We start from the raw sequence: 18,425 nt of genomic DNA, 5'->3' as shown, positions 1-18,425 counted from the left end.
TTAAACTTGTATGTGTCAGATTGTTAAGATTACTTTGAATGTTCTAAGAAGGCTTGAGGGGAAGGTTTGTGGGGTGTAGCCATTTGACTACGTCTTTTTTAATTTCGTGCAAAATGTTTACCAGTCTATCTGCCACATATTAGTACAATGACATTAAAGGGTATTAAATCTTATTTCGTTACGAGTTGAACTTCTATTGCTAATGGGTTAGATATTGAATCTTTTGCTGCCTTATCAACCAATTCATTTTCTATTATAGGCATTAGAATGACCAAGCATCTAGTATAATATTGAAGAATGTTTCCTTTTTTCATCAGTATTGTAACACATTTTGTATCTACATGCATAACATACTATAGTGTTATGCTTATGGTATTATTTTAATCCACACGGTTCTATTGGAATTAACTGATTTTCTCTCACATTGTCTTACTTCGTCGTTTTCATTTCATAGATATAGGTTAGGTTATTGTAGTAAATTAGGGTAGTCACCTTGTTATTACAAACTTCCATCGTGTGATACATACACATAAACATTATATTATATATACACCAACAGGCAACAACATAATACATTCATACATTGTGGTATTAACGAGTGGCAAGTAGATACACCTATTTACACTACCTTATCAAATTTATAATTTATATGCAATTCACGATACGAATATTATTAATATAATGTACAATAATTAATAATTATCATAATAATAATTATATACGATATTTAGAAATTACTGATTTTGGTAATTGATATAATATAATACCTAATTAATTCATACACAGACTTCATATGATTTCTATTACTTTCCAATGGCAAGATATATTAGAATTGTATGTATAATTCTAATAGGTAGTTAGTTTAAATCGTCTAAAACCATGAACCTATATATGGTATAAGGAAAATAATAAATAATATACTTAACAAATTCCAAAAGAATAAATAACTATATTAATAAATATTTTAAACAAAGTTAATATAACACAAATCACTAATAACTATATGTAGTATATGTACACACAACAATATTATGATCTAATGACGTTACAACAAGAGACTTCAACAATCATATAGTTCGTTTATAAATCTAGGTAACTCTGTGGTATAGTAAATAGTAAATACTATATATCTATATATAGTATATACTCAAAATAAATAATTGTATATAATATACTATAAGGTATTTAGTTATAAGCAGCTCAAATGCCCTCTTAAATTAATTCAATTTTAACGTTAAATTAAGTAATCGAATATACTGTCAACTTTCGCTCTTCTTTTTCTCTGCACCGCTTTCCTGTTGCTTTTATAAAACGCTTTGAGCGTAGGCCCAAGAACTCCAGTCAGATAATTGTGCATCGCTTTGCATTTTCTTTCGCTGTTTACATCATTGGACGCTCCCCAAATAATCACTCCGGAAGCGTCGTTTTTCTTCGGTATTGAAAACATATTCATTAGATCAGTCTAAAAAAAAATACCATTAATTAAATTAATTATACCGAGTAAAATCGGATGGAAACGCGATAAAACTGAAATATAAAAGTTTATTATCCGCAAGAATTCATCTATCTTTAGGTGACCCATAACTTGACTTGGCGATGAAAGAGAGCAAAAAGCAAAATTCTGCGAAAATAATACTTGCATGCACCACCAAATGAATGCTTCAATTTTTTTTTTATTGGTCTTGAGCCCTGCAACAGCGGCAACTATGGCCATAAGCTATATTGTAAGCGTTGCTGTGGTGGTTAGCACGGTTGGTATGGTAGGGTTAAGTTGGCAACTTGTGTATGTGTGGTAAAGTTCTTATCACTAAGAACTCGGAAGGTCACCCATCTGGGAACTAGTGGCAGTGGACGGTGCGTACTCTCGATCACGTTGCGTGAAGCAACCGTGTCAAGCCAAGCTACATTTAATTAATTATTTTTTAAATTAATTACAATAAAATAAACTGATTGATATTCGAGGATTATTTCACAGAGACCATATCACACTTTTGTTCCAAAAAAATTAAAAAAATAGCGTTGCAAGACTCTTGCAGCAAGAGCATAATATATTATCATGATGCTATTAAATTTTCTTTTTACGTATTGTAAACAAATTTGTTATCAAAATATTTAGTTATAACAAGATTAATTATTTATTAGTTGTTATTAATATTCATACATCCAAAAATTAGTAAATTAGCGTCATGTATATTAAAATAAATTAAAAAATGAAATAATTGTAGTTATTATCCCTCTGAATCTTATCATAAAACCAGAATTTTGATATCTCTATTATTTTGTGAGATATCGCAATGAGTAAATCCTCGCGGGACACCCTGTATTATATTTATTCTATTGGGTAACTATCAAAAAACGATATTACTAAATGTGGGACCAAGTCTTATAAATATATTAAATTTAAAAATGTATTTTTTATAGTAAATTATTATTAATTCTTATAGTTTTAAACAGTATAGACATTAAATTGCCTATATAAAACTCCTTAAAAGTATGTATGATGAGTGATGACTTATACAAGTTTCAAATAATAAATGTTTTTTTTTTAGTTAAATTTAAAGTGAAATCAACAATAATTTCAAAAAATTACCAACATGAATTTGCTATCATAATTTATTATTATTCTCTTGTTGGATTATTTTTATGATTTGTCAAACTTTATTGTATTTTATATATAAATTGTTTTATAATTAAAAAAACTATTTACCTAATTATAGAATGTCAGTTTTGGTAGAAAATTTTGGCTATTTTTTAATGTCTTATTTTTAGATAAATACTTATTGTTTCAATATTTCACACGTGATTAGATTGGATGAAATATTTATAAAAAAACCAAATTTTATAAGATTTTCGAATATATTCAGGTATATGACAAAATCAAGAATCAGAGTATTATTTACAATTGATGTTTTAGAATACATGAATTATTAAAATATTTTGAAATAGTAATACACCTACTCAAGCGGCCTTCTCGATATCCACCACGTGCCGAGTATGTACTACCTTTTTTTAATAGGAAATAATGCACTTTAAACGTGTCAAATATTATCTTTATAGTATTGCGAAACGTGTAATTGTGAAATAATGATTATGACCGAATATGGACTCATTGGTTAAACGACAGAATGTGTAACGAAAGTGCGTTTAATGTCATATTTATTTGTAAATATACATATTTAATATTATAATTTATTCTTAACATCAGATATTTCTATTTTGATTGAAATTTATTTTTCAAGTTATATTTCGATCGAATTATGTTAACATTTATTTTTCTAGGTGTGATGACGAATATTATAATATTGGACTCTGAAATTTTAATCACCTTCTCTACAAATTGTTTTGTGTCATAGTATTTAATCCATGTGTATGGATAAACAGATTTTTTCGTATTTCCCATTTTTCCCACACGAATCGCTTCCACCATTCTGCCATGCATAAACCTAGATCTCTTTTCTGAACTCATATTTTCGTATTTAAAATATAAGGATGGAAAAATAGCTGTACTTTCTTCAAATAACCATTTTGATCTACAAAAATAAACAATACATTAATTTATAAGTAACACAATATTATTTAGTATTTTAAATTTTTCCAATTATAAAATATACAAATAAATAAATAGGTACCAAATATTTAAATTACATTAATAATAATAATAAAAATAAAACAATTTTAGACTAAATGGTAGAATACAGTGTGTTTATTTTAGCAGAAAACACTTATCTCTAAAAGGATTAACATTTTTGAAAATAATTTTTTTTTTTTGTAGTTATATAAAGTAAATTCTGTATTAAAATATTATACTTTTAATACTTCATTATCATTTTTATTTTTTAAGTTTTTATATTTTTTGGATGAGATCATACAATTTTTATTTTATAGGTAGTTAGTAATTAGAATGATTTTTTTTTTATATTTCACTAGATATAAATTGAATTATATTGTTAAAATAATCTTCCTTTGTTAAAAAGTAATACTGATACAAATACAATAATTTAACAAAAAAAAAAAAAAAGATTAAATTTATAATATACAAATAACGCAATGGATAAAATAATTAAATAAGGTTATTTCTACCTATATTATTATATGTTTTATTAACAAAGAAATTTTTTTAGAAATATATTTATTATTTACGACTGTAACCCTATCGTTTTTGTGGGACCTCAAGTTTCCAGTTTCTCACTGATTGTATGTAATGTGCTAACCGGTATCATTAACAACAGTCTTTATTTTAGCGTGAACACCAAAGAAATTCAAATTTAACCATTTAATCATGAAAACTATTTCTATATACGATAGATAACTATATAAAAATACACGAATGATTTAAAATGACAAAAAATTAGGATGAATATTTATTTTTAATAATTGTTTGCTAAAATTATTGGGTTTCAACAATATAGTTATTAACTTACCTACTACAACTGTTTAAGTCTTAATAAATTAATATAATTTTATATGGTAAAATTAGTTTAGGTTTTTAATAACAAAAAAATGATAGTTCAACATTTCTCCATGAATACATACACTCAGGCATTATACTTAAATTATGAAGACAATTTTATGAGTCAGTTGTTAATCGTGTATAATTTTCATGATGAATAAGAAATTATTATACCTATATTGTAAAAGAAAAAGAATGTCTAATTTACTGAAAGACTCGATAGAAATATCATATATTTAGTTAGAAAAAAATTATTTTTATTATATACATTTTTTAATTATTACAAATTATTTATACGTCTAACGTAGAAATTATAATAATTATAGCAATTAGTCGTATTATTAGGTATTAATAACAATTATAGTGATTATATTATGTGTGCATTTAACTGTTTTACTTTACTCATCGGTTAATTTAAATATTTTTGTAACTTAACAGTAACAATAAACTAATGTATTATTTATAAATTAAACTATACGCCTAAAGTTATGATAAAGTGAAAATTAAATAATTTAGGTTTATATTTTGTGCCAGTTAATAGAATAAAAATATTGTACATCTTTTTTATAATTTAGTAAAATTCTCTTATTTCTCTTTTAGGTTTTAATGTCTACCAACCTCCTTCACTATTTCTTACCATTGATGATATACTCAGTTGACACTTCAGTAAATTTATTATCTTATAAAATATCTCTCACTTTTGCATTATACCATAACTTCTACAATTTCACACTAGCTGTTTTTCCTGCATTCAATAATTTGATTATGTCCGTTCTGGACATCCACCGCTCTCCATACATGTTTTGACCATTCATAACCTATTTTATTAATCATACGTATTTCATACAATTCGGTACATCTAAAGTACATCTACAACAGATCGTCGTTCTTCCTTATCCTCAATCTTTCCGGATCCGTTCACTACATCTATTTTTCTAAATATTTTCCTTTCAAACTCCATTAGCGTTTACTAATCACTTAATAACGTTTTACGATCACGGAGTAGATATTATATTATATACGTAAATGCACTCTGTTAAATCTCTATATATCATATAAATATATACATTATAGCTTTGATTAGAGCCCATTTTTTAATTCACGTTGAAAATTTATATTACTGATCGCGTCATTGTATTCATTTCTTTTCGTCTACTTCAACTTTCAAATAATTTAAATTTCTAACTTATTTAAACGAATACACTTTCAATGTACTGATATAATTAATTGTAAATATAAGTATAGATATATTAAAATATTTAGATAGCTGTATAATATATACTATATTTGATAGATACTAACTAAAAATATTATTCGTGTAAAAATTCTAACTACCTATTCTTAAAAACTTTATTTTTCTCTATATATACTTATAATAATATATTTTTAGATTTTAGAGCAGTTTACAAGTTACAACTGATATTGGATTCACAACAATGTGAATTATGTTTATTATTGCCTTTAGGTTTCTGTTTCCGGAAAAAAATAATTCCAAAACTTATACATGTTTATCTCTTTAAATTTAATTTAAAATAGATAGTTAAGTGTTCTGCTATAGTTGTATATGTGAAATGAAATTTAATACAATATTAGTTATCAAGATATTCCAATTGATAGTTCAAACCTATATAGTTTTATTAATATCATTTATAAGGTTTACCGTACCATAATTTATTTAATTAAAATTATGTAATTTGTGGTGTTGTACGTTACTTTTCATTATTTTTCATCACATTTGATGAACATTTTGCTTGATCGTTCTTTGGTGTATAGTTGAAACAAAATGGATATCCATAGTAGCCCCAATATGCGTTTGGTCTTAATGACTTAGCAACTTGTAGAGTTCGTTTTAAGAATTGTGTAGCTGCTTTTTCAAATTTTCTCGAAGCCTAGTAAATATTTTAAGCATAGGAACTGAGTTAGCACAAATTTACATGTAACATAATTGGAAGAACTATGTAGATTATAAAAAAGGAGAGGGTGAAGACCTTCAAGTCAAATACGATGTATGTTTAGCTTAAAAGTGTATATGGCCAAAAGTGAGTTAGGTATAAATTGTATTAATGTTTTTGTACCATGTTATTATGTTTAGTATACTTATTAAAATATGTGTATAGTATAAGAAATTTATGTTTGGCAATTGTTTAAAGCTAAGTTATTTTTAATATTAAATTAAATTTACCTGAATTTAAATTGAAGGAAACAGCATTTTTTATGGATTTTATATTAGTTGTTTCTATATTTTGATTTTAAAGGAGTCATGGGCTATTTTAAATTATCATAAAATATTACATCTTTACTATAGGTTATTACACGCTTCTAAGATGGAGAAAACAAATTTGTTAATCATAATTTATTTTTTATATACACATTATTGGGCAAGTCGCTCTACTATAAAGTAGATTTAGAATATACCACAGTTTGAAAAATTGTCACTAAGAGTTTTTTAATTTTATTGCCCCACATTCCACAAAATACCGATTGGGTTCAATTTTTTCAGAAATCAGACTCAAAATTGAAGATTGAATCATTTTTGATGCTCCAAAAGGTGATGACAGACACAAAAATAAATAAACGAATAAAACAGAACATACACACACAAATCATAATTGTAAAACAAATATATTCACCCAGAGTCATAAATCTAATATAATCTTAATATCAATAGTTTTTTAATTAAATTGCTTTTTTTATTCAACAGCTTTAAAAAGGTAAGATATAATATATTATCGAAGTTTTTAACAAACATAACAAAATGATAAAAACCATCATCAGATAAATTGTATAAATTAATTACTAGAAACATATTGATTAAAGAAAGAAGTATTGATCAAAGACTTAAGATTTAACGTTAAATTACTTTATTTTTTAATCATTCATTGTTTTTGTCAACATATTATATAGGTTTTTAGATCAGTAACAAACAATTATATATACCTAATTTAATTTGAAAATTAAGTTTAAAATTGTAATATTTGTGGGTGTTACTTTTAATTAAATTTGTCAAACGTTTCTAACATATTTTTTTAGCCAACATTGCAGTTGAAAAAAAATAAGTAGTTTATTCTACAGCGATATCAATATAAATATAAATATTATCTAACTCATTTTGAACTATCATAGAGATATCACGATATTGAAGGATATAGACATCGGAACTATTTTACTAAGGATATAAAGATATAATATACCTCTTTTTGAAGATCTTCTTTTTGCCAATACGGATGATTATATTTTTCAATTTCCATGGAATAATCTTTATATGGTGATAATGATCCGAAATTTTCTTCAAACATAGGACGCCAGTGTTCAAAATCAATAATAGCTAAACCTATACATTATTATTATTTGATTAATGCAGTTTAAAAGTAAGAAACTATTATTTTATAGGCATGTCTTATACATTTATACTTAAATATTCCTTTGTTACAATAAATAGTTAACACGGATTATTGTTATTATTATTATTTTAATTCATTGTTTATTGATTAATTCGTAATGTGTTAAGATGTATATTATCTTTTAATACTTATTATTTAAATTACATTATAATATTATATTTGTATATATAATTAGGATGATAGTTAGGCGTCTATTAATTAGTAAGTACTATTTGTTATCTATATGCATATTATATTATTATAATTAAATTTGTTGACGCATACTCATCTTATTACATAATTAATTCCAAACACATTTTTAAAATGTTTAATGGCCCTACATACTTATAGGTATACACTATACATATTATGCAAAATGTCCGTTTTTCATAATAACAACTGCAGTTGCATGTTGCATGTATCGATAATATTATAATAGACACGCACTTACCTAAATAAATAGATCGTACTATATTACCTTGTGTTATAACTTATATTGTTTATTATTTGCTCAGTTATTACTCACCTGAGAAACTTGGGTCTGGCACTAGCTTGGTGACTAGGTCTCTGGTGAATAACTCCAGGTGCTTGGTGAGGTTTCCCTCGTGGGGCACACCACCGTTCCTGATGACGTGATCGCTCCTGGAACCACCGCCTTGCATCAGAGCCGGAAATAATCCTGGATCGTAAAGCAAACTGATTTTGTCACCGCGGAAGTTGTCGTCGACGTTCTGCTGTATGCCCCATTCAGCCACTTCATTGAATTTATACCCATACTTGTGACACTGGAACGTGGGCACGTTCCAGTACACGCGGAACTCATTGAACACGTCGTTGTACTCGTCCGTTTCGTACGTCGCTGATGGGTAATCGTCGTCGTACTTAGGATACAGAATTCCCCTGTACGTGCTATCATCGAACAACCTACACATATATTATATACACATATTATGGTAATGTGATCGAGATTTTCTATTCATTTCTAAGTCCTCATTTACAGTTACCGAAATCGCAAATTTATTACGCTACATGAAGCTAAAAGAAATATATAGAAAATGTGTTTGCATCGTTTGGATGGATTAAAACGACCTATAGTTTTTAATTTCTGAGGAAAATTTACGGTTCATACATATATAATATGTAGATTTCAATGGTAAATTATATTATGTAATACCTAATATGTATTCATACTAATAACCTAAACGAGCTTTGGTGGATAATGAATATGGGTTGTATTAGATCTCGTAATGTTATATACTGTCTAGAATATGACGGGCTTTGAGTGAACTTTATTTTAATTTTTCAATTAAAGTATTTCATTACCACAACAATTATAGTACCTACCTACATATATTATGGTATTATTTAACCAAGTCATGAAATATAAAGAACTAGAAATGATAAATGTATAATTTTCAATATCAATTTAACAATGAGTAATATCTATTGACTAACAACTTTTTTTTTGTACTATGAAATCATTCTCAAATAAGAGGAAAATAAATAATAATCATCAAATAATTAGTCATTTGATTTTGTAAAAGTACGTAGATAGGTAAATTTGAAAAGGAAAGATGTTGTGGTTTTTTATAATACGTTTCAATGATGATACTTGCGAATCAATTTTTTGGTTTTGAGATTTAATTCACATTGAAAATAATTGTTAATTTCTTTTTTTCAAATAGCCAAATATTTTATTCAAAAATAAATTAAGTAAGTACCTAATATAATAGTTTTAACAAAATATTTAGAAAGAATAATAATGTAACGCCAAATAATATAATTTTTCGTACAATTTTCAATTTGAGTTCTATATTTATATTAATAACCTATTTCACGCAACTTACCTATTGATTTAAATTAGTTTCTATAGGTAACATTATATTGGTAAGATCAATCCATGTTTTGTATAAAAATAGCTATGTAAGCATTTATTTTCTTTTTATCCATTATGGAATAATTTTGTTATATAACTAAATTTATTAAAAGGATTACTAAAACTCAATGTTCCAATTTATGAATTAAAGTAATTCAGTTTTAAGCTAACATATTATTATAATATCAATAATAAAATATATTTATACTATTTTCAATAACTACCTTTTTATACTTATACAAGAAAAATAATTTAAAAAAAAGCGGGAAAGTGGGTATCGCTCAGCTGTACATTAGGAGGTGGAGTGGACCTCTGACTACGGTAGGTTAGATTTGAATACGAAATTAGTATACGAAAAATGATTCTGAACGGAGATGATTTGTCAGTCTAGGATATATTATATTTAAATATTGTCATATTATATTCTATTTTGAAACAAATCAATTATTCTTCAATTAGGACGCATTTTGAATAAGGCATGGTTAATCAATTTTTCCAAAAACATTGCATGTAGTTATCAAAATTCATAATACTTTATATTATCATAGATATACATATACCTGGTTTGAGGATAAATCGTTATCATTACGCGATGTCATAAAAATTTAAAACTCAAACTCTCAAAACATTTTTCCTATAATGACGTTTCAAATTTTCTCTATAGCTATTTGAAGCAAAACTTATGGAAAACTATGTGTTGAATTTTATAACCTCAGATATAAATACAAACAATATTATGAATTTTGAACTACAAAATAATTTGCAAATATTCATGGTTTTGACGAATTTTTGTCAATATTTGAAATTCAAATGCTAATAAAAATTTAATTTGAATTTCCGGTGGACATTTTTTTTGTGATATAGATTGACAAATTTGTAAGGAATCTTGTATTAAATTTTCAAATTTTAGATTTAAAAAGAAATTTTTTTATGAATTTCTAGCTTAAAACAATTTGCGAATTTTTGTGATGTTTACGTATTTTGTCAAAATTCAAAATTTTAATGCTTATAAAAAAAAATTGTGACTATAAATTTCTTTTAATTTTCAATTGCTATTGTAACAATATGTTAAGAGTCTTGTATTAAATTTTCAAGATTTTCTACCCAAAAAATAAATTTTTATCAATATTAATTAGAAAAAAACTAATAATGATCGAAAATTGCATATACCTATGAATAGTTTAACATAAGTCAAAATTTTTTGAAAATTTCATGATGTATAGAATATAGTTATAAAAACATTTGGTGAAAATTTTATGTATCAATGGTCATTTGTTATAAAGTTACATCAATAATCAAAATCGATTTTGTCGAAAACTTATTGTGCGTAAAATTTCCCGTTTTTCCCTTAATTTTTAGTTTGTTTATCCCGATTATTTAGAAAATATATAAGAATTTTTGACCACCAAAATACCAACTAGATTCACTTTCTGATCGAATAAGGTACTGAAGTCAAAAATCGAAGCACTTCTACTGCCTCAAAACGAGATGACAGACACAAAAAAAAATATATTCATGGTTTTGACGAATTTTTGTCAATATTTTAACTTCAAATGCTAATAAAAAAAAATTGTGCATATGTATTCTTATAATTTTTTAATCACTATAATAATAACTTATGAGAAACTTTGTATTAAAATTTCAAATATTTTTATAGGGCCAAAAAAAATTTATCGACACTCCACAAAAATGTTTTCAGACAAATTGAAAATTTTAGTTGTCTATAAATATCTCAAAAAAAGTCAAAATATTTTGAAAATTAAATCATGTAAAGAAAATGCCAATCATAATAACTGGTGAAATTTTCAAGTATCTACTACATATAATTTTTGAATAATAACAAATATTTAAAATCGTTTGAGGATGAATCGTTATCGTTACGCTATTTCGTAAAAATTTAAAATTCAAACGCACTTAAAATTTTTCCTATAATGATGCTTCGAATTTTCTCTATAGCTACTGGAAGGAAAACTTATGGAAAACTTAGTGTTGTATTTTTAATCTTCAGTTATAAACACAAAACATTTTATCATTTTTCAACTTCAAAATTACTTGCAAATTTTTGTGTTTTCGACAGATTTCGAAAAATTTGAACTATAAACGCTTATAAAAAAAAATTGTGGCTAATGATTTTTAATTTTTTTTTAATTAGAACAACTTCCGACACTTCAAAAAAAAATTCTCAAAAGAATCGAAAATTTCAGTGGTCTATAAATAACTCAAAAAAATTCGAAAATTATTGAAAATTAAACTGTATATAGATATCACTAACATGTTTACTTTTGACCTCTATGCACCAAGGATATTCACTTTTACATCGGAAACCACCCCCAAAGTTTGAAATGGAAGCATTATTTCGACTAGTTATGCTGTGCACAGACACACACAAAAAAAAAAAACACACATCATTGTAAAATAAATACATTCATCACTTTGTTCAGAATCTAAAAATAAATAATATTTATCACTGAAGAATATTATCTGTTAACTGTTATATACATAGATTATTAAATATTAATTAATATGTTATGGAATATTTTACACGTGATGTATCATTATTTTTGGTGATAAACATTAATTTAGAAAAATTAATATTCATTAGATACAAAAAATGAGGATTATATAAAATATGCCGTTAATAAATAATTAAAATAAGTCAACACAGTTTTAGTATAATATTTAAAACAATACCTAAAATTTAATATCATGTGTACAAACAACTCATCATTATCATCAATATTTATTTCATTATGGCTCTAAATATTTCAAATTATTTATTTTTATTGATCATTACCTATTTATTTTTTATAAGTCTGAATAATATTGTTAGGTCCTTATAATCTTATTATTTATTACCTAATATAAAAAGTTAAAACTATACTATGTATTTTTTTCCTTTTTAATGTAAAATATTTTACTTGATTACACAATATTTTGTTGTTATATAGTAAATAATTGTAAAAATTATTTTATAAGATTTCCGTATTAAAAAAATTACAATAACAACAAAAACACTGCAATATTCAAACGTTTAATGTTACTTATACTAAAAAAAATAATAATAAATCATAGACGTGTTAAATTATTGTTCCACTTGAGATGTAAAGGTATCAAAGAAAATTAAATAATATTAACCAAATTATATGATATATATTATATTATGGTTAGTTAAATTAATCTTTATCTTCTTGTTTTTCAATAACACATAGTATTATTTTTTACTTCAAAATATTTAAATTTAAATTGAGGATCAATATATTATAAATAAATCATAATCCATAAGCCCTCTATGAATTGTTGTTATTTTCGTCTTTGAAAAGTTAAATGTTATATGTTAACATTATTATATTATGATGTATGATGATCCTTTGAACAAAAAATTTTAACTTGAATAATATTATAAATTTTATATATTTTTTATTTTTTAGAGGACCCTGGTTAGGTTTGATAGTTAAGCTTTAGACTGAAGCTCCTCAGAATTGTTTGAAACCCACTGAGATTGTATGTGTGTGGTTTCCTCTTAATAACCCTTCATTAAAGGAGTATAACAGTATTTTAGTCTGGTGCATACTAATTGAGTCCGAGTACTTGGATACGAAAAAATAATATACTAATTGAGTCCCGGTTTGCTGGGTATTCAAACGAAAAATATATACCAATTGAATCTGCAATTGAGAAACGAAAAATATACTAATTGAGTCATATTATGATTATTTAAGTAAAATTTAATATTATAATCAACCGTAAGATTTGAATATTATGAAATACAAAGTTAATCTCATACATTTTATCAATTTAAGATATTTCATTTAATCATTACCTATAATTATATTTGTTTATTTATAAATAAGTAACAACTGAATTATTCATAATAAATACCATGCTCGTTAAGTATTATACTATATTTTAAGCGACTGAATTTATTACATATAATATATATAACTTATATAAATCAAATTTGACAAAATTAACATAAAAAAGAATTTGAACCATACCTGTTGAATTTTTATACTGCATACAGTTTTAACTCCTAATAAAGTGATGAACCGGTAAAAATTTGAAGGATGATATTTTTTTAATACTGACAATACTCCATTACTATTAGAAAATTAATTTAAATATTATATGCCTTAAAACATTCTAGTACTCAATCCATTAAGATTTTATCGAGATTCAGTTCGTATTCAGTTTTTCGTAAATATTTTAATTTTTAATTCTGAGTAAAAATTTAAAAATAATTTTTTTTCAATTATAATCAATAGTTCGTAAGTAGGTAGGTATGTAAAGATAAGTAATATTTCTATAACATGAACTGCAGTTAACTATATGACTAGATATATGTTACCGAAATAATAAATTTTTTCGCCACTTAACATAGTATTGGTATGAATAGTCAGCGATATACGTATTGCAACTATTAATTTCATATAAAATAGGATAAAGTGTTTGTCTTTAATTGTTTAACTTCGTGACGGGCTGAAATTCAAAAAATTAATAGAAATGCATTCATGGACGTGGTATTGAAGAAAAAACATGAGAATTATACACGGTGGTGCGGCGGCGCTCCCAGTGAAAGTGTACACGATTTTAAGTAATTAGTAGGAAATTCTACATAGCGAATTCCGACTCTCACGCATCTCATTGTGTTCATGAACTTGACGAGGTCAGGTCGCAATGTCGTAGAGTGCTAACCACAAATATAAAATTATATAGTCAATATTTTCATACTTGGGACGTATTTTGACCATTGGTTTTTAGGGGTTAGACGGGCCACTTGCATTGTTATTGTGACTCCTCTTAAATACTATATGTAACTATTGTGATTTTGTGATATGCATCAAATTGTACTCTGCACGACGTACATATGCGTATTATTTTAGTAGGTATGCATAATATCGCAAAACTTTGTGATATTATTCTATAAAACTAAAACAATATCTTACTACTAGCATAAATATTAAACGGTGAAAGTATAAGGACTACGGAGCGTAGGTACATAAAAATATGTTAATAACTGTAATTTGTAAATATACAAATTTGTAATGATAACAAATGTTATATTTTATATTTCATGTAATTTTTAGTTTCGAATATTTTGTAGTTATGTAAATTATATATTAGTTATTAATGCTATTAAGTTACACACTTCCCGTTTTACCGCGGATACCGACTCTAACTTAGTCCCTCTGTATGCATTGTCAATGTGGGCTTATAGTCCAAATAGTATTTTGTTCTTTAGCGACATTACTACACATAATATTGTTAAAATAATTAATAATGTCGTTCGCAACCCATTACACTGACCCAGTTCCGTTTAAATAAAGCCTAACACTTTTCATCGTATTATCAATCTTACGCACAGTATAATATTTTGTAATGTTGACAGTTGCCAGGCTTTATCATTTAACAAGTATATTATTACTGTGATCATTACTATGTATTTATAATATTATGACAATATACAAATTCTGCCAAAACACCCGAATTTTTACTATACAGTTATGTCTTCTGGCGAATACCCAGTCCTTACTCCTTAGTCCACTACGTTATGTTATCTTACGAAAATGTTCTATACCTACCGAGTAAATTAGTTATTCTTAGTAATGCCGTAAAAAAAAAATTATTAATCGTTTAATTATATGTTAACCCAAGTACCAAATATATGGGATTAATAAATTTACAAATTGTTGAATTAAAATATAGGTATGTTATACGACGTAGTATATGTGAATTGTTTATTTTATAAAGTAAATAATACTGTAATCAAACACTGGTATATGGGTAAAAAATTGGTCATAAATATGCACTTAAGTAATAATCAGCATATTGCTAAGGTATAGGTAATTAATCAATTGAATAAAAAAGAATAATTAATAGGTAATAGAAGAAAATCAGAGAAACTATAAAAAAGATTAGGTATATCATATTTTGCATTAAAGATTTATTAATATATAAAAATAAAAATGGTAATTATAGTAATTTCAGACATTGTCCATCTTAAGGTCACTACTAATTAAACTTAAAAGAAATAATGAAAATCATATTAAAAAATCGTAATAACACATACAACATTTAAATAAATAACAGTAATATAATTAGGTATATAGGTACAGAGATGTCTGTGATATTTAAAATATTTTGATTGAAATTTATAAGAATTTAAATTTAAGTTTTATAATATACATTTTATAATAAATTATAATTTATATTATTTAAGGGTCAAGGCTGTAACTCTACAAAAATGTAAAATGTATCTTTTTCATTATTATTTAATATGTGTGTGTGTCTATACTATAGTCTATATTGTACAATATAATATACTCAAAACTCAATTCTATACTGCTTTAGTTAGGCAATTGAAGTAATTGAATTTAAATAAAATGATGTAGGTAGGTATAGTGGTATTGATAGAAATTTGGACTTAAATGTCCATTTCTAAGAATTTGGTTATATAATAGCAAATAGTTTATCTGGTTATATCATGAATAAGATAATTGAGAGCACCAACAGATTTTTAATAAAATCGTTTTGTTAATCTTATAAAATACATTTATATAATATTCAGGATATTATATTTACTAGTTAATTAATAAACATCATATTGTACTGGGTATATTTAAAATACCTAGAAATTATTATTTGCAACATATTGTTTATACATTATTCGTAAATTGATTATTTTTATTGATATTTTAAAAATATATGTATTACCTATATGCTTATAATATAAATTACTTGTGTGCATTATTATATTGTGTTTTTACTTACCTACGTAAACAAAAGGCACGTTAAGTATATTTATAAATTTAAGAGAAGGTTTTTTATGATGAAAAAAATAAACAAGAAATTATAAATATAAAGCTGATGTATTCGTTGTATAGGCACTGTAATAATATAATAATATTTCATTTATTTACTGAAGAAAAACTTAACACAAATAGTACATAATATGTAACCATTTAAAAATAAGCCCACATATTATATTGTTAAAACTATCGAAATCGTACACGTAAATACAATTTCTAAAATTGTATTACTTATGAAACATTTATTAGTTAATTTACACAGTTTAACGCCTATAAATATTTTACAAAAACGTATAATTATAGTCATTGTTATTTCTATATTATGCTAGTCATCACTCAACAGCTGTCAAGGACTAGGTTGTATATTTATAATAATATAGAACTTCCATTGAATAACATTTTCTGCTTAATGAAATATTTTTAAGATCCAAACTAAATCAGACTTAAATTTATTTAGTTTTACTTAACGAATTTTTCTATTACATTATTTATTTATTTTTTTGCTTTTGATACTTCGTAATATGAAAGTTTCAGTGTTTCACTGTATAATATATAATTTAATAGTTTCAAAGTAATTTTAATATTACTCTCACATTTTGTATATTTCATTAAAAAAGCTTACTAATTTTAATTCCCACTTACCATGAAATGCTAAAGGATCTGGTGGACGGGATGTACACAAGAAGAAGCAACAGCGAACACAAGACGGCAGCGGCAGCGACTGGTTCAGGTATCTGCGACGACCGTAGGAGACGCTTCGACGATGAGCGGCAGCGCGTCATTTCCAAAAGACGTTATGCAACTAAACGCACACTTTTCCGTCTCAATTCGTTTATTAAAAACAAACTCGCTCGGGTCCCCTCTCCCCCTCCCCCTTAGACATCACCCACAATCGCGTGGTAAAAATATAATGTACCTATAATATATACCTAGGTATATTATTATGGTGATTAAAATAAATATACAATATACCTACGTAAACTTAATAATATACAGTTATACCTTATGCGTGGGACTATGTAGTTCAATAAAGTTTATAAATTGATTATATACGAGATGTACCTCTCAAGCGCAGATCTAGGAATCTGAAATCTTCCAGAAAAATCCAATTCCAATTTTAGACATAATAAATTGACATCTATGCTAGTGTGATATTATATAGATAACATTACAATAATAGTTATCACACATATAGCTACCTAAGATTTTAAAACAATATTAATAATTCAATTAATATTTTAATTTTATGTACTTAATAAGACGTATAAACTGTTTATTATATGAATAAATATAATAATATAATACCTACATTATAACATTACTAAATATAGGGCTAAAGCTCCTTATAGCCATCTGGATCCACGCCTGCAGGTACCTCTTGGCTTTTGCAGCATTATGTTCGTCACACATATTATAGTAAAGCCAAATTATATCTAAATTTAAATATAGGTGACTTATGTCATTGTCTTAAGTCATGACGATAGTATACGACCATATACCACGGCGACCATAATAGACGCGATACATATGTGACTATAAGACACCTACCTGGTGACATTATGCTAATGATTAGAACACTGAATAGTATAGTTATGTACCTACTTAATAATACAAATTTCACAACGCGATCATTTCAATAATAATACGTATTAATGCGTTTTTAGCTGCATAGCGTGTATGCGTGTATGCGTGAGTGCATACACGCGGATAACATGTTTTAGCTACACGTTGGCTATAAAACAATGTAAATATTAGTAATATTATTATTATATTACGTATAGTGATTACAAACAAAGACACGCACACAGGTTTGTATTAATCGCCGTTCGATTCGTTCGTCAACATTTGAAATATCTCACAATAATATTGTATGAGAGTAAGTTGTTGCAGAGATTTTTGACTGTGGAAAATTA

General features: G+C 25.7%; 1 protein-coding gene across 1 annotated transcript; it reads right to left on the bottom strand.

Annotated features, from left to right (window-relative positions):
* Nucleotides 1-929: 929 nt before the first annotated feature.
* On the bottom strand, nt 930-18,052 carry LOC107173173 (hyaluronidase-like). The gene is made up of 8 exons (XM_089224079.1): nt 17,822-18,052; nt 17,575-17,711; nt 17,155-17,314; nt 8,357-8,754; nt 7,642-7,781; nt 6,164-6,339; nt 3,326-3,530; nt 930-1,462 (listed from the first exon to the last, which is right to left on the bottom strand). The coding sequence occupies exons 3-8, from the start codon at nt 17,292-17,294 to the stop codon at nt 1,235-1,237; spliced, it is 1,287 nt and encodes a 428-aa protein (XP_089080205.1). The 5' UTR covers nt 17,295-17,314; nt 17,575-17,711; nt 17,822-18,052; the 3' UTR covers nt 930-1,234.
* Nucleotides 18,053-18,425: the final 373 nt, after the last annotated feature.

This window comes from Diuraphis noxia, unplaced genomic scaffold, assembly GCF_037042655.1.
Source record: "Diuraphis noxia isolate RWA-SAM2 unplaced genomic scaffold, SU_Dnox_SAM2 contig0003, whole genome shotgun sequence".
Classification (NCBI taxonomy): Eukaryota; Metazoa; Arthropoda; class Insecta; order Hemiptera; family Aphididae; genus Diuraphis; species Diuraphis noxia.
This window is presented reverse-complemented; position numbering and strand designations above follow the sequence as displayed.